The sequence below is a fragment of the Drosophila nasuta genome, chromosome 2R (assembly GCF_023558535.2).
Source record: "Drosophila nasuta strain 15112-1781.00 chromosome 2R, ASM2355853v1, whole genome shotgun sequence".
Lineage (NCBI taxonomy): Eukaryota > Metazoa > Arthropoda > Insecta > Diptera > Drosophilidae > Drosophila > Drosophila nasuta.
Window position 1 is genome coordinate 16,249,524 of NC_083456.1, and position 27,839 is coordinate 16,277,362.

Below are 27,839 nucleotides of genomic sequence, written 5' to 3' on the forward strand. Positions count from 1 at the left end.
TGTGGGCGGCGGTTGTGGCTGCTGTGGCGGGTGGTTTGTCTTGTTGTTGTTTTTTGGTGGCGTGCCTTGGTGGCATTTGTGTCATTTGAAGTTAATTGCTGGGAACGAACGTCGAACGCCGTCGAATAGAGCGACGCTCGCTGTGGCCGCGGATTTGTGTCACTCTTAAGGTTAACTTGTAATTATGATTATTGCATTGGCTTCTCGCTACTTCTTCTGATTCTTGCAAACTTCACTTTAATACTTTGCGCAATTAAAGCAGCAAGGAAGTGTCAAAAGCTTATTTACGATACTGGACTTAACCGTTAGATCAAATCTTTATGCTAAGCAGCAGCCATATAGAAAAATAGTATAAAATCAAACGCACAAAGCCATCGCCTGTGCGAGAAGGAGACGAAGACGACGCCCTAATTGGCCAGAGTGAGAGCAAAAGAATGAGAGAGAGAGCCCTGAAGGCAAAGCAGCAAAGTGGAAACCGACCACAATGTCTTCCACACACTTTTGTGATGCGCATCAACAAAAACAACAACACAAATTTGCGTTAGCTTCCACTACAAAAATAGGAAAGCAAAGAAGCAAAGAAAACGAAGAAGCTTCCAAAGCAGCGAAAGCCACACGTAGTGTGAGAAAAGTGTACAAAGGCAATTTCCAGACTCCACACAAAAGGCAGACTTAGAAAGAGAGGCAGAGCGAGAGCGGTTACCGTTAGACGTTAGGCGAGCGCTGCATTAAAAAGGGCGCGCTCATTACGAAACAACAACAGCAACAGCAATAGAAACCAAAATGGCTGCCACAACAACAACAGTTGAAGAGCAGGAGTGGATCACAGTTGTGTGAGTGTGTGTGTGGACTGCAATTGGGCAACTCGCAACACACAGCAGGAAAAAAAAGCATGCACTCAACACACACACACACTCATACAAAGGAAAGCTGTGCGCAGCCTTTCAACAACAATTTTCTTGGCTAGAGTTTTACTGAGCTTGGCTTGGAATTCAGGTCAAGCATTTTAATGCGTTGTGAGGTTAGGGAACGCAGTTTGTTTGTTTTCGTCTCTCTCTCTCTCTTCTCCATTTGTAAGATGCCCATTCCCTTTACCGTTAGACATAGATACATAAATATAATCGGAAATTGGTCATCATTTGCATACGGAACTAAGGGTTCAGAGCTTAAGTGATATCTTTACAAATCTCTACCAAAATAATCGTAGACAAGAATTCTTAAAACTTACATATGTTGAGGACTCGAAACAAACTCACAAATGTCAGTGGAAAAACCTTTAAATTAATATGTATAAACTTCATACCATAAGAAGCAATTGGCAAACCAGTTCAATGCTCGACACTTCGCGCTCGGGATTTATCAAGCGACCTGGGTAAAAGACCATCATTAATTGGATTTCTCCAGTTAGACAAATGATCAAATGATCCACAATAAAATGCGTCATTCGACAGGCGACGGAATTTAATGGCATTCAAATAATATACACTTTTTACTTAGTCCCCATTCGAATTCGATTTCGATTTCTTTGCAACAACAACAGCACCAATAGCAATAACAATAATAACAATAAACAAATTGAGGCTAGAGACTCCTTGATGGGCATGTTGACCAAGTGAAAACCAGTTCCACATAGCATAAGCCAAAATCCACATAATAAACAAGCAAAAAAGTCTGCTTAAATCTATAGGGCATTTAAATAATTAAATACCCTTCTAATAAGGTTTCACAATAGTTGAAAAGGTATTAAGAGGTCAAAATTTATAAACACATAAATACATTGAAAAAAATCGTGTTTTTTTAGATTAATATTGTTATAAAGGAAACATGTTTTACAAAAATATTTGAAAAAAGGATTCATAAAATATGTTGTATTTTATTATCATTAGATTATTACTATTCTAAATGATAATTTGATCAATTTTATATATCAAAGTTCATGAAATGTTTGAAAAACTAGTAGCAAAAAACCATATTCTGTTAATCAAAGGTTATATAGGGTATTAGCCATGTCGAAATAGCCAATAGGAATGACGACGCATTTGAGAATCCCACGCAGAACATTCATTCGATTTTTAGTCGGGCCACAAAACGGATTTGGATTCGGTAAACGTTAACGAAGTGCACGACTTTGGTCTAATAAATTCGAAATGAGGCGTGAAGGGGAGGAATGAGAAGTCGAATTGCTGAGAGGAAAACGAAAACCCCTACGCACAAAGGCAATGAAGGTTGATCGAGAGAGCGGCATATAGTGGGAGTGCAAGTGTGACAGAGAGAGAGAGACTGAGTGAGAGACGTGGAGAGACGCCTGCGAGTCGCACGACTCGCGACTGTTTGGAGAGTTTTTTAATTAAAAGCAAATTTTGTATCAAATGATGCCGCTAAGGCAGCAACAGCAGCAGTAGCAACAACAACGGCCACAACAACAACAACAACAATTAAGCAATTAATTTATATCTGTGGCGGGGAAAAAAACAAGCTCGCCTGCCCACAAACCTGTTGATCTGTGGGGCCCCAGCAACACGATAACCCAGTTGTGGACCCAGACCCAATAACTGGGCACTTCCAGGGTATTACCAACCTGCTGCCACTAGAAAGCTGTAACTATTTAATGCAAATTGAATCGATCGCTTGCAATTTTTTGTTTTTTTGCAGGTTGTTCGTGCGCCACGTAAACTTTTAACTCAACCCTTTGGCGTCTGACTAATCGTCGGGAATGATTCATTCGAAAATTGTCATAATTATTACACAAGAGACTATAGTCAGTCTTAAACAATTGCATTCTTATTGATTCAACTAGATTTGCATTGTGTTAAATATTTTTCAGCTTATTCAATTCCCAGAAGTTTACGTCGCTATCATTAACAAAGCACAGATTGATGGATCTTTTTATCTAAGGGGAAGGGAATTATAATTTAGTACCAAGAGGAAGAACAGGAACAAAAAGCACACGACATATTTTAAATCTATAATCTTAAATAAACAAATTCATAAGAAAGAGAATTGAATAAGTGCTGTCTTATTACAAACCAAGTCTTGGAAATACAAAGTTAAAATAATTTTGCATCTCCTCAAACATTTCTGTAGCTTGACTGTATTTGTTGTAAAATGGGTTTTCGGCTATTTTTCAGTTCCCGCGGGGTTTTCTTGTTTTGATAAACGATCAGTTAATGATCCTTTAAGTGCCTGGGGATGGTCACTGGCTTAGCTCGTCACGCCCCTTAATGGGTATTAAATATTAGAATGCCATTAAAGTGGGATATAGGGTTCCCCCGAATGCCGCATTTATATGCACATACATTAAAGCGGGGAAAAGTCAAATGATTTCAGTTTCAGTTAGACGCGCGCCTGCCTCGAAGCGGGCACACGCCTCAGATCGAAACCCGTTTTTTCTTTCTTTTTGTAATGCCATTCAGAATAGATAAACTGTTAGACAGATCAGTTTTTGTTATGTGAGTGTGTGTATGAAGAAATTTCCCTGTTGCTATTTATAGGCAGCGTGTGTCTCGGGCAAAAACTTCATCAAGATGCAATCAATTTGCAAGTGATGCGAGCAGAAATAAACAAACAGAGCAGCAACAACAAAAATCCCAATACCACCCACTTACAAGAGAGAGCGAAGAACGTGAGCGAGAACGAGAGCAGAGCGAATGCCAAAATAAAAGAGAGCCAATTTTATGCTGAACAAGCAGCAGCAGCAGCAGCGGCAGCGACGTTGACTGCGGCAGAGCGAAACGAGGACGAGCAGACGAGCGCGCTTCTCAACAAAACTGCATTGTTGTCATATTTCGTAATACTCAGCAATAGCATGAGAATGCATAAAGGGGCCGCAGCGGCCGATGGGAAGGGGGGATGGCGGGGAAGATAGCAGGTCATAGCGAACCAGCAAAGGAAGCCAAATGAGGAGCGAGCTCTGCTCACTTTGGATGTCGACATGCGCGCTTATCAGACCCAACCGTCTGTATGGAGAGTGGAGAGTCAACACAGAGAGACCATAAGAAAGAGAGCAAGCAGCAGAAGAGCGCCAACGCAGCAGCAGCAGCAGTAGCTAAAGTGCTGAGTGTGTGTGCATGTGTATGGGTGAGTGTGCGCCAAGCTAAAATGTCAAGTTGCTCGCTCGCTCTCGCTCTCTCTGTCTATCTTTCTGACGTTGCTGCAGCGGCCTGTGCTGTGCTGTGTTGTCTTCTCTGGGCCGACTGCGGCGTTTTGTCAGCACTTTGGCTGGTTTCACTGGCCGCCAAGCTATTCAAACGCTCATTCCATTCCATTTCATCCGCTCGTCCGCGTCCGTCAACATCCCACTTAACGTTTATTGCTTTTTTTTGCTTTAGTTGTTCGGTTTTTTGGTCATAGCTACGAAGGCTTCTCGGCTCAACTCTCGGCTCGGCTTCGTAAGCAACACTCGGCCATTTATCACAATTTGAAATCCGCCATTACACAAACACGAAACGGGAGCAGAGCAGAGTAGAGCGACGATATTATTATCCACCCAGCGGCGACGACATCGATACCAACACCAGCAAAAGCAACAACAACAACGTCGTAAAACAGGCGCGCGCGTGTTCGTCGTCGTGGCAGCCCCTCACACACACAAATGGATTGACACTCACGCATACCAAGAAGACAGACTCACATCGGCTCCATCCAACTCTTCCGCCCAACCGCCCCATCCCCAACAGAAAAAGTTCGGCTCGCTTCGGTTTTCGTGATCGTGCTCTCGTTCTCGTCCGCGCGTTCGTGTCCAACAGCGACGTTGACAGCGACGCTGACAGCGACCGCAGCAGCGACAGCAGCAGCAACAGCAACAGCAACAAACATTAACATTCAGGGACAACGACAACACGGCGACGGCGTCTGCGTCGACATCCCTACGTTTCAGTTCTGATTGGAGGTTCGTGCGCCGCCGTTGTTTGCACGCGGCACAATTGCTCAGCTCTCAGCTCAGCTGTGTGGATTGTATTTTATTAGTTGAATTTCAATTCCGTTTTTTGTGCTGTTCTCGTTCGCCTTCAACAACAACTGATTTGTTAACATCCCGTGCTTTCTGTGTGTACAATTCCAAAATTTGTTGTCTATGATTTTCAATTCTTTCGCAACAACAATAATTCATGATAATAACAGAAGAAAATCGAAGAAACCCAAACTTAGACAACTTCAGTGCCTTCCAAAAGTGCTTCAAGTGCTAACAACAGTTTTTTTGCAAAAAACTTTCCATCAACAACAAATCAAATCAAATACAAAAAAAATAAACCGCAAGCGGATTACTAAAGCTTCCAAGAAACGGTAAGTACAGCGAGAAGATGCAGCAAACAATGGCAATACATATGAATTAGAATATATATGTATATGTATGTACAATTTATTGCTGAATATGTTACACCATATTTGTCAGCAAGTTCCCCCTCTCTTCTTTTCCCATAAACATCCGATGCGGGTTCGCTGGTCATTTCCCAGAATTTCCTATAAGCTATTTCAAACGTAAATCAAATACAATTATTTTCTCAACTCATTTCCTTGTAAGAAATAATCTTTAAATTCAAATTGTTGAATTCAAAAAAATACTTTTTGTAACAACTTTAAGAAAATACAAAAAATTTTCCATTTAACAAACATCAATACAATCTCTTTGAATTAGATATTTACAAATTTTTATTGAAAACAGCTCATTTTTCGGGAAATTTAAAGAAATATTTTGATGTTTTATAAATATTAGTAACTTTTCAAAAAATTTTTGGAAATTACATTAAATAATTGATACGAAATTTTTATAAGCTGTTTAAAGACACTTAGCAAGTTTTTATTTCTTTTAATTTCTATCTTTATATGGAACATTTAATATGTAAATGCTATATTGTTAAAATTGTAAAAACATTTAGGAAATGCATTTCATATTGTTTATAGCAAGCAAATACCTGGTACGAGTTGCTTTGCAAAGGCATGTTGTTGTATCGTATCTAATGCCACAAATTACATACCAATAAATAAGTGTATCTGTGTGCTGTGCTCATAGATACATAGATACAAATTGGATTGCTGTGCTGTTGCTGTTGTTGTTGCTTTTCGTTTCGGTTTTGCTTCAGTGATCTTTGTCATTTTCAGTCTCCCATTTCCTTTTTTTCTGCTACTGCACAGCCAACGAGACGGCGAATCAGTCACAGCCCAATCCCCAGCAAAAACGATCAGCATCGCCATCGGAATCGTATTGGATTGTGGATCGTGTGTCTGCCGACAATCGTCAGACGTTGTTGTTGGTGTTGTTGTTGTTTGCCTCACCCCTTTTGTGTTTGATGCGAGGGGAGGATGTTTATGGGGTGTGGAAAGTAGAGTAGGAAGGAAGGGTGGCCCAAATAGATCCCCAATTCGCGTGCAGTAGCTGACACATTCCATTCCGTTTCGATTCCATTCCATTCCTGCCCGACTCTCCACGCTAACAACAACAACAAGCGTATTACTGAATGGAATGAATAACTGAGTGAATGACTGAGTGATCTGATCAGCATATTTACATGCATCAAAGCATTCTCTCTCTCTCTCGCTCTCTCGCATATTGCGTTGCAGTTCCCATCGTCACTTCCGCTGCGTAGCCATGACAACCCTGGCCACATAGCTTTAACACCTGTGCTTCTCACACATAGAATTTATGCAAATCACATTAAAATCGCATAAAACCCAAATCCCAATCTCCAATCTCTATTTGCTTTTTTGTCAGCTTTAACCCACTTCACACACACACACACACTCATACAGACACATAAGCTCACACACATGTATGCGGCCCACCACAACTACTACTACTATAATCATGAATTATTATATTGCAATGAACGCAAAGCGCAAAGGAAACCAAAACAACAACACGAAGAACTAGCAAACTAATCACACATAAATTTTGCGCTGTTGTTTTGTTAATGAAACAACCACGAGAGCAACAACAAGAACAACAGAAAAACACATAATAACAATGCTCTCATTGCGTGGCGCTCTCAAAGAGCTTTTGGCGGTCTCTCCCTCTCTTTCTATTGCTCTCGCTCTCTCACCAAAGCACAAATTATGCTCAAATTATATCTGCTGTTGTTGTTTAGCCGGCGCGGCGATCGAAGCAATTAAAAGTGCACAACACAGAGCATGACTAACACATTTTTAGTTGTCGCTACTGTATAACAAAATAACAAAAAAAAAAAAACAAGAGAAAAACCCATAACAATAACAACAATTATGACAGCTGTAAACTAAAAAATCACGTAAAAGTCATCGTCAAACCGCCCACCCAAAAAAAAAGCTGTGTAGAGTTTACACACACATCCAAACACATGCATATTCTTGCTCTCCTTATTCCAATAGTTTCGAGTACATTCGAGACGCGTGCTTTTTTTTCTCCTGCGATTTTAGCTTTTTTTCTCCTGCGATTTTAGCTTTTTTTTATTCCTTTCGACAATTATTATTATTATCACCTACAAAAAAATTCCAAAAATAAAGTAAGCACAATTTGTTGACAATGCGCTTAAGCCGCTGAAATTGCCTGTCGACTGCAATCTTCTTCATTCGAATTGTTGCGTTCCTGATTTTTATCACTTAACGTGCTGTGCTTTTATCTTTCGACTTGCAAGAATGTTGTTGATATGTTTTTAAGGCCTCGAAGGCTCCACGCTTTCAATTGTTTGATCTTATATACTCGCATTATATTCTCTTGAAGTTTCGCAAACTCTCCAAAGAAGAAAAGCTTCGACTAAAGCAAAATCACCAAAGCCGAATTTTAAAAGTGGAACACAAACAAAAAGTCCAAAAGCAACAACAACAAGAAAAGCAAAAGAAAAGGTCAGTGACCAAAATATGTTTTGCAATTGAGCAAAAAGCAACAACAAAAACAGCGGCCCCGAAAAAGAATGTAGCAAAAAAGCAAGAGAAGTGATAGCAACCAACAAAAATAAACAGTAAACAACATTTTCGAATTTCATCAATTTTTCGCTGCCTTTTCGCTTTTTTCGTTGAGCTAAAGGAAGTGGGCCAAAAGAAATCTGCAACGTCTGTTGAAAGGATTTCAACATACATACATACATATATACTATATACGGAAGTATGTGTATATTATATACGTCTGGTCTGTTGCACGTGGCCTGCTTTTGCCTCAATGTGCAGTCTTAAGCCTTTGCTAAACCCTCGCAAAAAGGGGGGGAAGCGGGAGAGAGTTTTGCACATCCGTCTGTCGCCTATTTATTTTGTAAGCACTTTAATTCAATTAACGCCGCCGACGTCGCTGTCGACGCAGCTCAATGTCCAATGTCCACGTCAAGTATTCGCAGTGTTGTGCGCCGCACAGGCTAAAAATCGTTTCCTATTTTGCATGCGCCAGCGAATGGTCAAGCAAAAAGGAAATCGCAACAACGAGTGAGGACTTAGTGTGTGTGTGTGTGTGTGTGTCTTTATGTGTGCCTCTCTCACTCACTCACACTCTCATATGTATGAATTGCCTTCGCTGGGGCCTGCAGAAAAAAAGGCAACATCAGCAAATAAAAATAAGCAGCTACGAAATGCAAATGAAATGTAATTGAAAGCGTCGCTGCCTACGTCGCTGTCGCTGCTACCCTTAAGCTCTCTCGCTCTCTCTATCTCTCTGGGCATGGGGACATTGTCCGTTTATGGAACACAGCGGCAACCCAATGTAAGACGTTTACAGTGGTGTGAAAACAGCGCAACATGCAGCTAAAAATGCAATAGCAATTAGGATGTTCGACTTTTTTGTGGATGTTTCACACTGAGCAAAGCATATGCGCTACACTGTGCAGAAAACGCACGGACAGCAAAGAGCACATGACAATAAGCAAAAGCTGTGTGTATACTCTACATACATACATATATTTAATCCTCTCAAAGAGGATTTTGCACACGACACCAACACACACATATGCATTAGTATATACTTATACTTATACTTCTACACTTGCAAGGCAGGCGGCAAGCAGACAAACTCAATAATAACAGCGTAGATATTTTTCCTCGACGCGTCATCGCTCTGCTTAGCCTACAAGGAGCGAACAGCAGAGGAAAGTCACCTCTAAAGCGCATAGCGCAAGTATCCCCAACACAGGCACACACACGCATACGCACACGTACACATACATGTGCACGCACGGACTGTGCGCGATAAGCTTAATTGAGTGCGCGGCAAAAGGTGGAGCAGAGCAGTGGAGAGGGCAGCTGACTGGCTGGCACACACAATTTTATCAAGGGGCCAAGCACACAGACAGGCGCGCACACACATATGTACCTGCAAACATACCTACATATGTATGTATGTATGTTTAGTACACATGGTCACGGCAGGAGAGTAGCAAGGAGAATAACAAAAACAAAAATATTTACGCAGCAGCGACGCAGGCAGCGAAATTCGCCTTGAGCAGAGAGCATTCCCCAACCCCCTTACACTCACGCAAACATATTGAAGAGAAAGCAGCGCAGCGCACTGAGTGCTTTTTTCTTTGCTGTTTCTGCTTGCTTTGCTTTTGTTTGTCGTTGTTGTTCTTGAGCCGAACGATCCTCATGTGCGCCTCGTTTCTGTTCGTGCGTCGACTGGCTGTTCTTCGTTTATGGGCGGTGCGGGTGGACATGCATATGACACATGCAGACATGGGCAGCGTGCGCAGCTGTTTTACAATTTAAGTGCATGCGTATTTGTATGAGTATATGTATGTGTATATTTTGTACATATGTATGTATGTGGGTACATGTGTTTTTTTTTTTGATTTCCTGAGGATTTCTTTGCTGGACGCGGTATTTGGGTCAGCTTTTAAAAATACACATTTCTAATGTGCCATTGCCCAACGCAAGGAAGCAACAAACACACACTCACATGCAGGCAGCGTCGTTAATTTTTATGTGTGCGTAGGTTTGCGTCATTGGCAATCCCCAATAAAACAAAACAAAGTATGGAAACATGTCGCTTACCGTCGCCGTCTTATGTTCTCCCTGTCTCCCTTGCTCTCGTTATCAAAAACTTATCGAAATGAACGAAACTTTTTCGCCGCGTCGTCGATCAATTTTCGCTGCTCCTAGCGAAAAGGCGCGTGCACTGCTTGCTATCTCTCACTCACTCTTTCACACACAAAAAAAAAAGGAAAAAATTCTTTTCACATGAGTTGCTGCACCGCAGCAATACGGACTGCGGTTTCCAGTTGCTTTTATCTTGGAGTATGTCCATATCAATTTTGTATATACCTACATTTGTATGTACTTCCTTTAAACACCCGTTATCAGCACTGCGAGTTAAGAAAATTTCACTGACAAGCCGCAAAATTTTAGATTTTACACAAACCGCAAGTCAAAGGCTACTGAAGTATTAGCAGCAGCAGGCTTAACAGCGACTGTAATATTAGCATTCATACGTGACGATGTTATTAACATTGGTTGATCATTAAAATACGTTGCTAATTGCAATTATGATTTTTATTGAGCCATTAATTTGAGATTATTTTTGATTGTTCCAGAGTGAAGACGCATTTCCAATTTGTCATGTTTTTAAAGTTGTGTACTAGACTACTGAATTTCCAACTTTGTTGATATGTTCGATAATAAATTATCGATAACGCTTAAGGGTTAAACCATTTGCTTAACATTTTCATCGCTGATGCTGTTAATCACTTCGATAGGCGCTTATAAATTCTAATTGGATTATCGAAATAAGCTTTTCAAAAATGAAGTTTATCAAATGGAATTTTCTTTACATTTTGAATATTAGAATGAAAAGGACGGGTTTAAATTTATTTTTTTTATGTATTTCAATATGGGTAGATTTTTAGTTCGAATTTTCCCCAAATTAGATTTAAACTATTTTAAATAATTGGAAATTAATAAATGAAAAACAAAATGAAAACTTCAAGAAGCTTTGAAAATGAAATAAGATCGTTACAAGCAACTCATTTTTTGCCAGTATAATGCGATCTTGTTGTAATGTGTGACGACGTTTTTGTTTGCTAGCTGAACTGTGTCAATGGAATGTTTTACCTCCTCCAGTCGATGGCTTGAGTTTTCCATTTGTGAATGCATGACCCGCATTTCCATGTCTAAATTAAGGACACCACCATAAAAAAAGCTCAAATGGAGAGGGGGCAAAGTTGTCGCCGCTTGTCTCTGGTCTCTGAATGTGTGGGCCGTGGCGTGAAGCAGGCACAAAAAACACGCATAGATCAATAATGGTGACAGGCAGCAAGACAACAGAGGGAGGGAGGGAACTTTGAGGCCAATTGTGGATGAAAGAAGCGCCCTTCTTTAGTGCTATGTCTGCAACATTTTTTTATGGTTGACAAAATGTCAGTGAAACCGACAAATACAAAATGGTATGAGTGAGTGCTGTATATATGTACATATGTATATAGTATTTGTGTGGAGATATTTTGTAATCGAGCAGCCAAGCCAAGGCAGGCAGTAAGCCCCGCTTTTGGATCCCCCAAAGTTGGCTGGCAGCCATCGCCGCTGGTTTTGTTGGCCAACAAATAACAAATCAGTCAGCAAAACTCAGCCTCAGTCAGTCAACGATCCAGTTGGCGATCATCGAGTGAGCTCACTGAAGCGACAGTCTTCAGTCGAACAGTCGGCGTCGACAGTAACGAGTTTTGCTATTTACAACATTCGATGTCGATGTCGACGTCCCGCCCAATATACATAGCTCTTTGGGCCCTTAACACATACAAACGCCTAGAGAGATCTGCCTTCTAACCACGATCTCCAACTAAAGTTTCGCTTTGAGCTTTGTCGTAACTCCTCCGCATTATCCATAATAGAACCTGTATACCAGCATAGTCATTTACATAGCAGATATAATCAACAGATGCTTGGCACACATAATATAAGAAGAGGATAGCTTGTCATAATCTTGCCACAATGGGCTTGATATTATCTATGTGGAGAGCTTCAGGGAAATTTACATGGGGAACTCGAAAATTACAGATGAAAGATAAACTGAAATAGAAGACCAGAAAACTAAGTTGAAGATTCAATTTGTAGCTAGTGTATGAAGTATGTAATATTTGGAATATAAAGTTTGTCAAAAAATATCATTAAAAAATGCAAAATGTTTATTATTATTATTATATATAGAGAACTGCAGTATAATTTACACAGAAAAAATAAATTTAAATTATATAATATAAATGGATGTGGATGCTAGAAATATTTGAAGTATCAGGATCTTAGATAATACAACTTAATGGTGATTATTAAGTCCATATAATAATTATTAATTAATTAAGTATTAAATATTTCAATTATTAGTATTGCAGTTGTACTTTGCAATATATAACTTTCTATAGCTTAGTATCCGTTTTCTAATCAAGCTAAGTGTAGCTTAGACTTAATGATCAATCAATTGCTTAAAGTTCCTTGAAGTTCGTTGTTAGTTCGTCCCACTGTGCGACATCGCCAGTGCGCTGTGGTGCGTGTTTGTGTCTATTATTAAATTTCTCTATGCATCAATACGTTGGCAAAGCCAACGCACGCACACATCCTCACAACTTATGTGAATGTTTGTATTGCCCACGCACACTGCTGCAAATGCGATTACATTTCATTGACAGTTTCAAGCGATTGGACATTTTGCTTTGAGCTTTCAATGCGAGCTTAGGACTTTGTTTTCACATATGTACAAGCATACGTATCTATTTTTATATACTTATCCATGTGTATGTGCTTGTTATGCTCTGTGGCATTGGGCTGCCCACATTTGTATCTGCTTCTTCTTCTACTTAATGCTGGGTGCTGCTTACGTGGATGGCTGGGCGACCTTTTGAGCTGAGCTTTCGAAAGCTCACTCGCTGCTGTATTGCCTACGTGCAAAGGAATTTTTACACTTGCCAGCGAAGAAAAAGGTAGAAAGAGGTAGAAACAACGACATCAACAATAACAACAACAACGGGACTTTATGACGAACGTTTGTCGTTGTTAGAAAATGAAACGAAAACGTAAAAACTTATTATACTTGACTATGTATGTATGTGAATGTGTATGTCAGTCAACAAATTGTCGCTGGAGGAGCGCTGGGCAGCAGAGGAAGCATTAGAAAATCATAGCGCAATAGCTAGAGAAACAGTTGGCGGTTAGCGGGCCACAACGAGGCCGAGACCGAGACGAGCCGAACGTTAGCTCTGCAGCTGCTGCTGCTGCTGCTGCTGCTGGAGCTCTGCTAGGGGAGTTGATCATGGGCGGCGAAGGGGAAGAGGGGAGCTGGCAGCAGCATGTGTTTGGTGCCAACCTGCGATACCTGTTCCGCGTGACGGCAGCAACAGCAACAGCAGCAGCGACGGCAGCAGAACCCTGCCAGTTACTCAGTCAGTCATCAACAGTTGGCGGTTGGCTGCCACACACACAAGCAAGCGCACACTCACACACACACACACTAACAGAAACATGCATGTGGACATGGACATGTTCGTCTAACACTATTGTCGCTCGCAGCCAACTCATTCAGTTCGTTTTTGTTGTTTACACAGCAAATAGCGCTGTAGGAAATCAAACACAGACCCTCCCTCTCTCTCTCACTCTTTGGTGCTCTCTCACAAACACAGCACACAGCGAGAAACGGAGAGAGGTAGAGAGAGGGAGACACAATCACAGGCTGGGCCGCCATAGCGTTGATCGGCTTTTGATTGTGGGGGCGAAACGTGGATGTGGATGTGTGAATGTGTGGGCCATGTGTGGCCAAAGTGTCACGCAGCTCCCACAAAACAACATCCACAAATACATAGACAATGACAGACACACACAGAGCATCAACCTACTTTTGGGCTTAAGATATTGAGTAACAATTGGCAAGCGACGAGTCAGTTTTGTCAGTTGCACATAGAACGCTGTAAGCGCGCTTTGGCATCCAACAAACAGTATATGTATGTATAAAGAGAGGAAAATAATTTGCCCAATTTTCTATACAAAAAAAACCACAACATGGCATGTAAGCTCATAATAGCCCAATGGGAAATTTGCGCTGTTGGGTATCCTAAGCAAAAACACAAGCACAAGCAAGCACACACTCATACATGTATCCACACATACATACATATATTTTGTATGTAGACTATTCCATTGTAAGCCGTTCGAGGCTCTCTTTGCGTTCCAAGTCAAAGAGGAAGTCAACGAGCATAAATAGAGTGGGTAAATTTGAGATACATAAATATTAGACCTGCGACTAAGTAGAACAACAATAATCAACAACAACAACGAATAATAACAATGGGCAGCAGCACTGCGATCATTCGTGGCATAGCTCCACCATCAACAACAACAACCAAATCCAACTCAAAAGTAGAAAAGATTAAACAGACTGCAAAAAAAAAACCAACCGACACAACACGCAATAGGGCAAGGCAAACAACAACAGCGCCAACGGCGACGTCAACGGCAGCAACAGCAGCAGCGCCAATGGCGACGTCGACTGCGAGCTGAGCTGAGCCAGCAACAGGAATTTACGATTCAGTGGCTACCCTGTTGTTGTTGCTATTGTTGTTGTACCTATGTACATAGACATACATGTGTGTGTGTATTTGTTGTTTACTGCTTTGTTGCTATTTCACCTGGGTTGGGGCGCTGAATGTGTGTGTGTGTGTGCGTAGCTTTGTGCATGGATCTTCGCCAAGGTGCGCCTGTGTGTGTGAGAGCCTCTATTAGGCAAAACATTCGCTTCCGTTGTAAGAGACCGTAAGTAAGGTGAGGTGAGGCTAGGGGTGGGTTAATGTGACTAGACAAATAACCAAATTAAAAATGAACAATAACAACAACATTAATGCGAGAGTAGGATAAAGACAGCTAGCTCACTTTGGAGAGTTTGCAGCAGCTGAACTGCGCAGCGATTTCAATAGGATTCCAATTTGAAAATTCGTCATTCGCCTTGTAGAATTTACAATTGCTTACGTAATCCCTCCAACACACTTGCGCACGAAGCAGCACTACGGCAGCGGCAGAGCAAAGCGCCTACACACAAACGCTCCTGCACACACACACACACACATACTCAAACAGCATACAAAGCAAAGCAACAGCGATAGCGACAGCAACAGCGACAGACAATTTAAGTTTGCGTCTGCGTCGCTGGCTCAAGTTTCCACATGTTTTTCCAATTGCCGCAAAAGCCAAGCCAACCACACACAAACACACATGCAGATGGAAAAACTAAAAGGCAACGGCAGCGACAGCGGCCCAACCCCAGAGCAGCCGCCCAACCCAAGTGACGCCTATTGCCCTTACAATTACAACAACAACATGCAACACAGCAAAAGACTCCACAGCAGACAATCAGCAGCAAGCAGCGGCTGCTGCGACTGCGACGCGCCTCGCACCCAAAGTTGTGTTTCTAGCTTTTTCTTTTTTCCATCATGTTTTTCTTTTTAACCCCGTTTCGTCAACGTTGTTGGCACGACGTCCGCTTGTCCCTCCCCACAGCCCCAAAAGGGGCCCAGTGCGCATGCAAGGGAAATTAAAAATTCAAAAAGTCAAAGGCGCAAGCAGCGATCCGACTGAGCGAGAGAGCGCAAAAGAGAGAGCGACAGCGAAAGAGCGCCGCATAGCATTAGCACAAGTAAGTGGAGAGTCGGAGAGCTAGCAAATCCATTGGAGACTTGGGGACCAACAACTGTTCGTTCCTTTTGTGATGATGAGAGCGTGTAACGTCAACAGCGGCGTTGGCAGCGACGCGCCGACTGCGACCGCGACCGACGGATGTAGGATTGTTGTCTCTGTATATGTGTGTCTGTGTGTAGCAAGAAGCTAATAAGCGGACAAGCAGAGGAAGAAGAAGAAGAAGAAGCAGCCGCAGCAGCAACAGAGCAGCAGCAGCAGCAGAGGCCGCCTCGGCTGTCGCTTGCTTTGCTGTCTCGTTTAGGAGCCGAGGATCGCTCAGTCAGTGTATTGGTGTCAAACGAGACGGACGAATTTGGCGGCAAAGAGATTTTCCATTGCTCGTTTCGCTCGTTCGCTCGCTTGTTCGTTCGTGTTCGGTCGCAGCCCTCCCCCACGCCCCCAAATCCTCTCTAATCTCTTTCTCTCTCACACTGAAATTGTGAAAATTTCCATTTGGAAATTGGGCAACGGCTAACAACAAAAAAAAAACACAGAAGTTAAATTAAAATTAAATAATAAAAGTGCAAAGTAGAAAAAAGTAAAAGTTTAACAAAAGGAAATCCCCAAGAAAAAGGTGCATATGAAGTGTTTGTAAAATTGTGAAATGTGTAAAATGAGCAACAAGCGCTACAAGTGTGAATAAAATATTCACTGTCTGTTCATTGATATTCCAAAGTCTCCTTTCATGTAGAATTTAAGTGTGTGTGTGTGTATGTATGATTCAAAAGGGGGTGTAAAAATAAGCGCATGTAAAGTGATCTCCGTAGTCTTTGCCTCCCACCCCTAAAAACGTTCGACTGCTGCTCGCTTATCATGCGCCCTATTCGTGTGACTTTGTATGCCTGTGTATGTGTGTATATGTGAGCAGCGTGCCTGCGTGTATGTGTGTGCGTGCGTGCGTGTCGGAACTGCGCAGTCGGCTTCCTGTGCGAGGACTTTGACTTGCTCATTTCAATCGCTCGTGTGGCCTGCTCAAGTGAGGACGTGTCAGCGGCTTCTCTTATCGTTACTTGCGGCTCTCTTTTGCTTCGCAAGCAAATATAAACTTGAAAATAAAATAGCCAATGTGAAGAATATAAAAAGTAAGCATTGCGGTCAGTTTAACGTGCGTGATGTAGTCACAACAAACAAACAACACAATTTTTAACAACAAAAAAATAATACCTATACATATGTGTGCGTGTACAAGTAAAAACTGTTCATTAATGCCAATGCGCTAGATCAGCGAACCAATTTTTTTCTACTGCTGCAAAAAGCTGCAGTGATCAACTTTGAAAGCTCTCTCTAAAGTGTATGAATGTGTGTGTTGTGTCAAAGAGCGAACACAATAAATGCGGCAAGTGTTTTGAGCTCTCTTTGGCTTTTGCGCTCTCACGCTCTAACTATAGCTCTCTTGCGATGGGCGGCCCATTCAATTAATTTGAACAAGTGCAATACAAAAACAATAACAAAATTACACTATTACTACGAAAACTGCAATAACAAAAAACCAGAAAAGAGCAAAAGCATGTGTAATAAATTTGACAGCAAGTGAAATTGTAAAATGAATGATTTTCAATTAAGTGTACAACAACAACAGAAAACAGTAAAGACGACGCTTTGCTTGCGATAAGATAAGAAAGAAGAGCGCGTTAGCGATGGCAAATATTAGCAGCAAGTGTCTCCAGGGGCGGAGAAAAGAAGGAACACCATTTAAATACATACAAAAATGTATGCGTGCTTGTTTTTGTGTGTGTGTGTGTGCGCATGCTAAGGAGCTTGGACCAAAAAAGTAAAGAAGAACGAACCAAAAAAAAAACGTGATAAGTGCTATGAACAATATTTATAATACGTATTGTATACGTGCGTATGTGTGTGAGTCGCGCGCTGTATGTGTTGTTAGCTAAAATTCCATGGATGTTCTTGTTCTTGTTGTTTTTGTGGGGAGCTGTTCTACCAACTTGTTCGTTTGCGCTTATTGCCTTATTTCGTTCTCCACTCTCTTTCACTCGCTCTGCTACTTCAATTTAATGACTTTTGCTGCTGTGTAAACTTTTGCTCATTCTCCTTTACACCATTTACGTGCCTTGCTTGTGTTTGCTGCTTTATCGTTTCGCTGACTTGCAAGTGTGTCTAACTTTGTGTATGTGTGTGTGTGTGTGTGCCTTTTAATTTGTTTCTCCAAGTTTCCACACCCTTTGGCAACTTTTCAAGTCAAGTGTCTAACGATCTCTAAAACAAATTCAAATTATATTTTACAAACGTCCTGCTACAATGACTGAATTATTCTATGAACAGACTGCTTGCTTTTCAGTCAGCCCAATGCTGTTGGGGTCTCGCAACACACGACAGGCAAACAAAGTCACGCACACACATTTGTAGTGCTCTCCACTCTCCACTTTTCGTTGAGTGCGTATGTGTGTGGGTGTGTGCTTGGCTGCTTTGTTATTGTTGTTGTAATTTGCCCATTTGAAACACACATTTGAAATTTCCATTTAGATTTCCTCATTTAACTGTTGCTTTCTCGCTTTTGTTTTCCTGCATCGAGCTGAGCTGAGCTGAACTGAGTTTGCCTATCTGGGCTTTGCCTGCATAGTATTTTCGTCGAACCTTTGTCGACTGTTTGACCTGGCGGGTCGTCTGGTAAATTAAATTTTGTTTGCATTTAATTTATGAGGCGAGCGCGAGCGACGTCGCAGCAGCGAGCAAAGGCAGCGGCGCATGATGAAGGGAAGGGGGCAAGAAACCCAGTTTCCCTCGCCAATCCTTTGATCTCTGGAATTTCGTTATAATTATTATCCATTATTCCCCCTCTTAACAACTCCGTACCAGCAAGTTATTAATTTAATGTTTTTTTTATATTATTTTTGCCTTTGCAGCATTATTTGATATTATCGTCAAAATGTCAACGTGTTGAGCACTAACTACAAAAAAACAAAAACTGAGAAAAAGGACGTCAAGGATATTAAGTAAAACATTTGTTTTGAAAACATTTGCATGCAATACTATTTAAAACGGAACTGTGTGTTTTCCGGCTGATACGCTATAAACATAAATTTAATAAAAATTCGAAACACACAAAAACGGCTTCCAAATGAAGATGGCATCTCAACGGTTTTGTTTGCGCTGGAACAATCATCAGAGCAATCTGCTGTCTGTCTTCGATCAGCTGCTGCACGCCGAAACATTCACAGATGTCACGCTCGCCGTCGAGGGACAATATCTCAAAGCACACAAGGTAAACTACAATTATTTGAATTTTTTGTGGAAAATTATAATGATTAAAAATATATAATTTTAGATGGTGCTCTCCGCCTGCAGTCCATATTTCAATGCACTGTTTGTCAATCATCCGGAAAAACATCCGATTGTCATACTCAAAGATGTGCCGTATTCGGATATGAAATCGCTGCTCGATTTCATGTATCGCGGTGAAGTTAGCGTTGATCAGGAGCGTCTCACAGCGTTTTTGCGTGTGGCCGAAAGTCTGCGCATTAAAGGATTAACCGAGGTGAACGATGATAAGCCCACAGCAGCGGAAAATGCGCCGGCGCCGCCACAATTGCAACGCATCCAACCGTATTTGGTGCCGCAGCAACAGCAGCAGCAACGTAAGCAGAATGCCAATGTGCTGGCCGCAAATGCAGCTGCAGCCGCGTTGCAAGCTGCCACACAGCAACAACAACAGCAGCAGCAACAACAAACTTCGCTGCTAAGTTCTGCCCTGATGCCAAAGCGTAAACGTGGCAGGCCTCGCAAGCTATCGGGCAGCTCAAATGGCACTGGCAACGATTACGATGAATACGAACGCGATGGTCTGATGAATGTAAGCAAGAGATTCTCAATTCCCAAACAGCACTCGCAAGAATTCATATTAATTACTATTTAATTGACAGGACTCGGATATGGGCAACGGCAAGCTGGGCAATGAATCATATTCTGGCAACGATGATGGCTCCGATGACAATCAACAAGACGCTGGACACCATGATGATCTAAATGTAAGTGAACTACACTCTTTATGATTACAATTATGTTTTTTGCTAATCTGGGTACAACTTTCTTCTTTCGCCGGCATTGCAGGAAAGTCGCGACTCGCTGCCCTCGAAGAGATCAAAGAGCGGGAAAGATCAGCGCATGGCACAACAACAACAACAACAACAGCAGCAACAACAACACGACGACAACAGCACTTCCGGTGAGTTGAGCTTGTGCTTTAAAGTCTATTTTCATCTTTTGTGCTCACATGATTCATATGCATCAATTTGTAATGTAATTGTAATTAAGACAATTCTAGCACTAAGTTAACTAAACATTACAAAAAAAGACAATTTTAACAATAATCAGCATCAGTTTTAAGAGCAGAAAAACCATCACAACAAACCAAACTGTGGACACAAAACAGCACAAGAAACAATACATAAATATACAGAAACAACAAAAATACATTCGAACATTTGAAAACAATCTCATCTGCAATCATTTCGAATTGTGTTATCGGAAAAGCTAAAAAGGGATTTACGCATTTTGTTTATATAGGAAGCGAAAGCGAATTGAAATCGTGTCGGTTACGTTCTTATTTTGAGTGAGACAAAGAAAAGTTGAGTTGAGTTGAGAAATTCGAAAAATGAAAAGTTGAAAAGTGATTTAAAAAAATCAAGTGAGTGACGCGGCATTTTTGGCATTCAATATTTGTGTATAAAGAAAGCATCCTGCGAGCGCCAGGTGAGTGTCCCCAACAACAACAACAAAACAACGATATGATGCCAAAGAAATGCAAAATCCACAAATGCTAAAAGAAAAGAAAAATGATAAAAGAAAATCAGTAAAACAGATTGAGAGAAGTTTATAATCGGGTTTGATGAGCTCACAGGGATTTATGGCCGACGCTTGAAAAACAAAAACAAAAACTAAAACTTGTTATTCAAAATTAATTTTCACGAATTTTTCGACAAATTTTTAAGTCAAAACTGAAATCCGCGTAAATCGTAGCAGAAGAAAATCTCTGGAACAACTGAATGAAAAATGCGTGCAACAACAACGCTGCAGAATACAAAAAAAAATATATCTTCAATAGCAACCACAAACAAAACTTTTCGAACTCGAAACGCGCGAAATACAAGACAAAAAAAGAAAAAAAAAAAGAAACGATAATGGCTTGAAAATCCCTATAGCTTTTCCGATCCGATTTGAAAACTTGAACTTGAGTGTTGCCTCTTCTCTGATCATTTGTGTTTTTGCCTTTCTCTTGCATTGTACACACACACACACACACACACAACACACACATACACTTAGATTGGAGCAAAATTAACTTTGTAATTTCTTTTTTAGATGGCAATGAAAGCGATGGCGAGGGAATGGACACATCATACATGGAACCTCAACTGATGCTCGACGAATACGACGAACCCGTGGAATTCAAATACAATCCGCTCACGGACAACAACAGCTCACCCACGCAGGATCAATCAGGCGCCGCAGGCTCAGAAAGTGGCAGCCATCACTTGCAGGAGCAGGCGAGACAGCAGGCCTTCCTTATTGCCGCCCAGCGTAAGCATCAAGCGGACACCGCTGCGGCGCTGGCGGTGAACACGGGCGGAGCACTTAAGTTGAACATAATTGGAGTGTCGGGCGCTGGGGGCAGCGGCAGTGGCAAGTCCATGGTTAGCATTCCCAAATTGACGCCAATTGGCAAAGTGAATGCCGCCTCGACGCCGCTCGTCTCGCCCGCATCGTCGTCATCGTCGAAGCCGCGCGCCCAGAAGCGACCCAAGCTCAAGCAGCAGAATGGCGATGTGAAGAATGCGTACGCATCGGCTGGACAGGAGTACCTCGATCTGTACAACAGCAGCAGCGATGGCTTCAAGCTCAAGTCCGAGCTGCTCGGCGGCAGCACGCCCAATTTAAGCAGCAGCAGTGCCGGAGGCGGAGGAGGGCTGGGCGTAACGCCCGCGGTGAAGACCAAACTCAATCTCAGCAGCAACATTGGCGAGGGCGAGACGGAGGGATCGGTGCGCGACTATTGTACCAAAGAGGGCGAGCACACGTATCGCTGCAAGGTGTGTTCGCGTGTCTACACGCACATCAGCAACTTCTGTCGCCACTATGTGACCTCGCACAAGCGCAACGTCAAGGTGTATCCGTGTCCGTTCTGCTTCAAGGAGTTTACGCGCAAGGACAACATGACGGCGCACGTCAAGATCATCCATAAGATTGAGAATCCATCGACTGCGTTGGCCAGCGTCGCAGCGGCAACGTTGGCCAATCAATCGGCGGGCACAACGCCAACGCCACCGGATCTAAATGCGCAGAGTTCGAATCAATCGCTGCCAGCGTCCGGCAACAATGCGTTATCCACCTCATCATCGTCGTCCACATCGTCATCGAGCGGTTCCCTTGGTCCGCTGACAACGGCAGCAGCGGCAGCTGCCGCAGCGCAATAAGAAGAGCAGGAGCAAGAGAGCAAGCAACATGGGCATGAAAACAACTCAGCTTTGCTTGCTGCTGCAACACACACACACACTTAGACACAATCAACAAAACAATAAGCCGCATATTCCAAAAGAGATAAATACTTTGATGATGGGCAGAAAACAGAAAAAAGGCAGCGCCAGGCGCAACGTGTGCCTTCTTCTAAATGGGCGGGGCAAAAATATCATAGGCTATGGGGACTCTTAGGGGGGATTGCAGAGGCAGTTAACATTAACATTTCACATACAAAATGAAACAAAAAAAGAAAAATATGGAAAAAAATTGTTAATTTTTGTTTTTTAGTTATTTACACACACAAACACACACAGACACAGACAAGGCTTTTTCTTTGCTCTTCTCCCACGCTGTAGAGCAATTTTTGTTTCTCAAATTTCTCCCTCACAATAATAATGAATGCTTTTATTTTTTATTATTATTATTATCATTATTTTTTATAATTTTTTTAAAAATGATTTATATTATTTTTTGTTTGTATTATTCATACACATGTTGTGCAATTATTTTCGATTTCGAATCCGGTTTCGAACTAGTTTTTATCACCCACAATAAACCATAACAATAATAATAAAAAAAAATATAAAAATGCTAGTGTCTTCTGCGTCTCGCAATTGACAGAATACCAATCTATAAATACCAATTAGGATAACTAATATCGTTAATATACTATATTTTTAGTATATTCATTCATTAATTATTTTATTAATAATTTCATATATTAAAAGTGTTACTATTCGACATTTTTATTTTGCACACACCGCAGCGGCCTTATAAAGAATGCAAACCACACAATAAAAAACAAAACTAAACAAAATAACTAAAAAAGGAAAAAAAAGATGAGCACTTTTAGTTAATGACAAGCAAAAATACTAAATTTTTATATATATATTTACTTAGTTATAGAAACACAAACACACATAAATATGAATATCTAAATATTGTCTTTGGTATGCGCGTAGCTATAGTTCTATTATTTAATTAATATATATATATACCAATCTCTTGATGATATATATATATGCTAAACAACAATATGATTATCATATTGTTTTACGTTTAAATGTTAATGTTAATGTTAATCATGTAATTTGTGTGAATCGTGCGAACGGAGGGAGAACGCAGATCTACCTTGTTGCCTTCAAATGAAGCTAGTTAAAAGATGAGAAACGGGGGCAGCAGCATTGTCAATCAATGCACTCAATGCTCCCCCTAAATCAATCAATCAACCAATCAATCAAACACACACATACACACACACTGAAACACACAATTCGGGGCGAGGGATTGCAAATGTTTCGTATTCGAATTGTGGGTTCAAAATGTTAATAAAACTCTAATTGTAAAATCAACAATAATATACATAATATATCTATAAATATATACAATATTATTAATAATGTTTTACAATTACGATATGGTTACATAAACATAACATAACATAATAACTAACGTAGTCTAAACAAAACCAACAACTATGCAAATAATTTATCAATTTATTACAACTATAAATAATTATACAATTTACAATTAAAAACGTAAAATTTATGTTGTATATCGGAGGCTTAAATTATCGCCAAAGAAACGAAGCAAAACAAAAGAAAACAAAACAAACACACACACACACAAAAATGCGAAAAATACAAAAGAAAATAATAATAATATGATATGTATGTAAATTCGACAACAGAGCAACAAGAGAAACAATTAACGCAAAGCAAAAGCAAAAAGAATAAACACGATCTCCAAGAAAAAAACCAAAAACAAAAACACACAACACTTGAAAAGGTTAAAAAACAAAAGAAAACAAAAATAATTATATTTTTCATAAAAGAAAATTGAATTTGTTCAGCTCCAATTTTTGTTAGCATCGGAAGGGAAGAGAGGAGGAGGAGGAGTTAAAGGAGAAGACGGAGACGGAGAAGGAAAACAGCAATTAAATAATCTGTGTAATAAATAATAAAACAAAATACTGCGTGTCTACGCTAATTTATTAAATGTAATTTGTTTTTAATTCTTTATTTAGTGTTAGCTAGTGCAATTTATGTAGTTAAGTATAATCGCTCTATCCACCAACCAACCACCAACAAAACTCCCCCAATCGAAACTGTCCCCCGATAAGCAAAAAGAAAAAAACTATAGCTAACCACAACAAATATTATTTGGCGTTTCAACAAACACACACACACTACACAGACACCTCACAAAAACATGCAACTACATATTTATATATATATTGTATGTACTATAATTTAACTTTAATTAAATTAGTTTACATTTACTACACATATGTTTTTTTTATTATTGCATTCAAGAAACACAGCGTTAAATGTAACTAAAACTCATATCACACACACACACACACACACTCACTCAATATCAATCTATCAATAATTTTCTCTCGCCTTCCAACTCGAAAAAAACAACAACAAATTAGAGATGCAATTCTACTATAAACACTTCCATTATAAATAAACAAAATAATATTACAATTAAACAGTCATGCTTTTGATGCCCAAAGAAAACAAAATGAAAAAAAAAATAAGATGAAGAATTATTTTAAAAAACCGAACTTGTTGCACAGTTGTGAATATAGCTAACAACAACAACAACATCAACAAAAGAATCTTCCGTAAATTGTTGTTTTCTGGAGGATTAGCAAGTTACGAAATAAATAAACAATTACAGCAAATTTTGTAAAATTTATAAATAATAGTAAATCACGCAATATTATTCAATAAAAATAACAATTTTGTTATACATACATATACATATGTATTTTTTTTATTCATTAACAAAATGACAATCAAAATTTGAATGAGAAACTGAGAAGAGAAATAAAATACACACTTAACATATGCAAAATGAAATATAATTCTGAAAAAGAATCTATTTGTTTTGAATTTTATTTCAAAAGTTAGGTGAACTGGAAATGCTGACTTTTCAAATTTTTAAGATTAAGTTCCCCCCAACAAAAGATCCTTTTTTTTTAAGTTTCAGAAAATATTTGAAAGTTTTTTTTAATTTTTTTGAATTTTGTTTTAATTGAAAACTTTTTTTTGTTTTAAAATGACTTTCAATAATGTTCTTATTTTATAAAATTTCTGAACTTTATTTTAAGTAATTCCTTGAACGCCCAATTCGTATTAATTGTATTTAACATTGGAATACTTCCTAATTTTTGTATTATTTAAATATTACACAAGGCAATAACTATTTTAGAATTTAAATATTAATAGGTCTGAATATTATCTCTTTTTAACTTACTACTGATGAATTTTTAAATTTAGATTTCAAAAGACCTAAATACAAACATTTTGAATTAGGTTTTTGGAAAAGCTCTATTTTGTGAATTTATTTTCATAAAACTCTCGAAAAAATAGGTTTTTTTTTAAAAATTAGATAAACAATTTTTTTAAATTTGAATTTCCTTTCTAATAAATATTTGAATTCTTGAATTCTTGCAGCTGCTCAAGCCACACCAGAGCTCTCTCAGCGTCTCTTTGGCCCACCCACGTTAATTCCCATCACCACCAACAGCCCAGCAACAGCAACATCATCTGCAGCAGCAACAGCAACAGAGTCCAGTGAGCTTGCCACGCCCCCCGCTTCGCTGCATCTGCCCACCATATTGGGTCTAAGAATTCGTGCCGTTAATCTAAACAATTCCAACGCAACAGCAACGACAGCAATAGCGCCACAAAGCAGCAACTCTCTGCTGAAGCAGCAACTTCGTGGCGCCACCAAGGAACCAGAGGAAACTGTGCCACAAGCTGCGCCTGTGGAGGAGAGTGTACTGGAGAACGTGCCACAGCAGAAGGAGAACAATTGCAGTGCATTGCAATCGCTGGCCAATGCAGCAGAGCGACAATCGCAGCACAACAGCAGCAACATCGGAAACAGTGGCAACAACAACAACAGCAGCAGCGGCAGTGGCAGCTTGCATCAGCAGCTGCTGTTGCACATTGCGGCGAATGCGAAGCCGCTGTTGAAGCACAATACCAGCGACTTTTACCAAGCACAACAACAGCAACCGGATGCATCGCCAACGGGCGCCAACGAGTCGCAATTTGTGGACGAGGACATGGAGCTGTTGGAGCAGGACAAATGCGATGAGCCGGATCACGAGCTGCTGCAGCTGGCCGACGAGAATGCTGGACTGCCTGGCTACCAGGCATCCGATGGCTTCGAGGAACCCAACACGCCCACCGAAGGGGAGGTAAACGCAGCAACGCCAGCAACAACCTCAACACCCAAGCGTCCCATACAGCGACGTCGAGTGCGACGCAAGGCGCAGTCAACGCTCGATGATCAGGCTGAGCATTTGACCGAGATGTCGGTGCGTGGCTTGGATCTGTTTCGTTATGCCAGCGTTGTGGAGGGCGTTTATCGTTGCACCGAATGCGCCAAGGAGAACATGCAGAAGACGTTCAAGAACAAGTACAGCTTTCAGCGTCACGCATTTCTCTATCACGAGGGCAAGCATCGCAAGGTCTTCCCCTGCCCGGTGTGTTCGAAGGAGTTTTCGCGGCCCGACAAGATGAAGAACCATTTGAAGATGACACACGAGAATTGCACGCCACCCAAGGATATGGGCGCATTTAGTTCATTGAAATATTTGATCTCGGCTGCCGCTGCCGGCGACATGCACACAACGCTCTACCAGCAACAGCAACAACAGCAGCAACAGCAACAGGAGCAATATCAGCGACAGCTGGAGGAGCAACAGTTGCAGCTGCAGCAACAGCAACAAGAGCAGCAGCAGCAGCAACAACATCTGGCGTCTGGCTACGATTGTCAGGACAGCACGTTGCTGTTGCCCGATGTGAAGCAGGAGCAGCAGGATCACGAGGCAGACAACGAGCAGGAGTTGGGCTCAGCTGCAGCGGCAGCTATGCTGAGTCTGCAGAACGATGTGATCATCAAGAATGAGCTGCAAATCTCGCCATCACCATCGCCGCCAGCAATGTGTGCGTTGCCCGAGGGCAGCAATCGGCCATTGGCGAATGCCGCACAAACCGCAACGTAAAGACTTTTCACCTGGCAAATGCACAAGACAACGAGAGTGCCTTAACTACACACACACAAATACTGTAAAATACTTAAGGATAAGCAATAATTCGTCAACTGAAAAACACTCAACAAATAATCATCATCAACAATTAGTTAATATCTAGCTAATTTCATACTTGATAAATCTTAAGCAATTTACTTGTACACAAGGTTCCGTCCATAAAGCCTTAAGTTATCATATACTACAAACTTTAGTTTAAGACAACATTTCATTAACTAAACTTAAGTGCAACTGATACAACTAGTAATAGCAAAATTCTAAGATCCCACTGCCTAAATTTAATTTAATTGTAATTTTATTATCTAAGTTAATGCAAATTGTTTGTTGCATTTAAGCAAAACGAGTTGGCACCGTCCTTTTTTGACTCGTCTTCTTTAGCCTCTTTTTTGTTTTACTTTTTTTGATTTCTTATGTGATTTTGTTAAAACTTTCGTTTTATACACTTTGTTTTTTTTTTATTACTTTATTTTACATAAATTGTAAATAGTATTACGATCAATACTCAAAGTCCGTAGATTAATTGGTATGTTGTTGTTTTTCAAATTGGAAACAAACAAGAAATCCAATCCATTGGCTATTTGTGCAATTATCAAAAATAACTTCGAGGCGTCACATGAATCACCCAAATTATGGGTTATCATGACAGTCTACGAAAGAATGTTGTAAACTTAATTATCGACTACTTAATTATGCTCTAGCAGAC

The 27,839-nt window shown here is 40.6% G+C and overlaps 1 protein-coding gene and 1 long non-coding RNA gene across 5 annotated transcripts; one reads left to right on the forward strand and one right to left on the reverse strand.

Annotated features, from left to right (window-relative positions):
• The first annotated feature begins 4,252 nt into the window (after positions 1–4,252).
• On the forward strand, positions 4,253–27,767 carry LOC132787200 (protein tramtrack, beta isoform). 4 transcript variants are annotated; one of them, XM_060794123.1, is made up of 6 exons: positions 4,253–5,280; positions 18,453–18,811; positions 18,875–19,399; positions 19,470–19,574; positions 19,657–19,771; positions 25,530–27,767. In XM_060794123.1, the coding sequence occupies exons 2-6, from the start codon at positions 18,668–18,670 to the stop codon at positions 27,089–27,091; spliced, it is 2,451 nt and encodes an 816-aa protein (XP_060650106.1). In that variant the 5' UTR covers positions 4,253–5,280; positions 18,453–18,667; the 3' UTR covers positions 27,092–27,767. The 4 variants fall into 4 exon arrangements, with proteins under 4 accessions (XP_060650106.1, XP_060650109.1, XP_060650107.1 ...); XM_060794126.1 differs by lacking the exon at positions 25,530–27,767 and adding an exon at positions 20,908–24,676 and having other exon boundaries at positions 4,275–5,280; XM_060794124.1 differs by lacking the exon at positions 4,253–5,280 and adding an exon at positions 15,866–16,168.
• On the reverse strand, positions 17,988–18,463 carry LOC132787213 (uncharacterized). The gene is made up of 2 exons (XR_009632520.1): positions 18,403–18,463; positions 17,988–18,348 (listed from the first exon to the last, which is right to left on the reverse strand). It is a non-coding gene; the product is annotated as an uncharacterized LOC132787213 (long non-coding RNA).
• Positions 27,768–27,839: the final 72 nt, after the last annotated feature.

Coding starts and splice junctions, on each gene's coding strand:
- LOC132787200 (XM_060794123.1), top strand. CDS start 18,668: ATGAAGATGGCATCTCAACGGTTTTGTTTGCGCTGGAACAATCATCAG. Junction 18,812..18,874: donor AATATCTCAAAGCACACAAG/GTAAACTACAAT, acceptor ATATAATTTTAG/ATGGTGCTCTCCGCCTGCAG. Junction 19,575..19,656: donor GACACCATGATGATCTAAAT/GTAAGTGAACTA, acceptor CCGGCATTGCAG/GAAAGTCGCGACTCGCTGCC.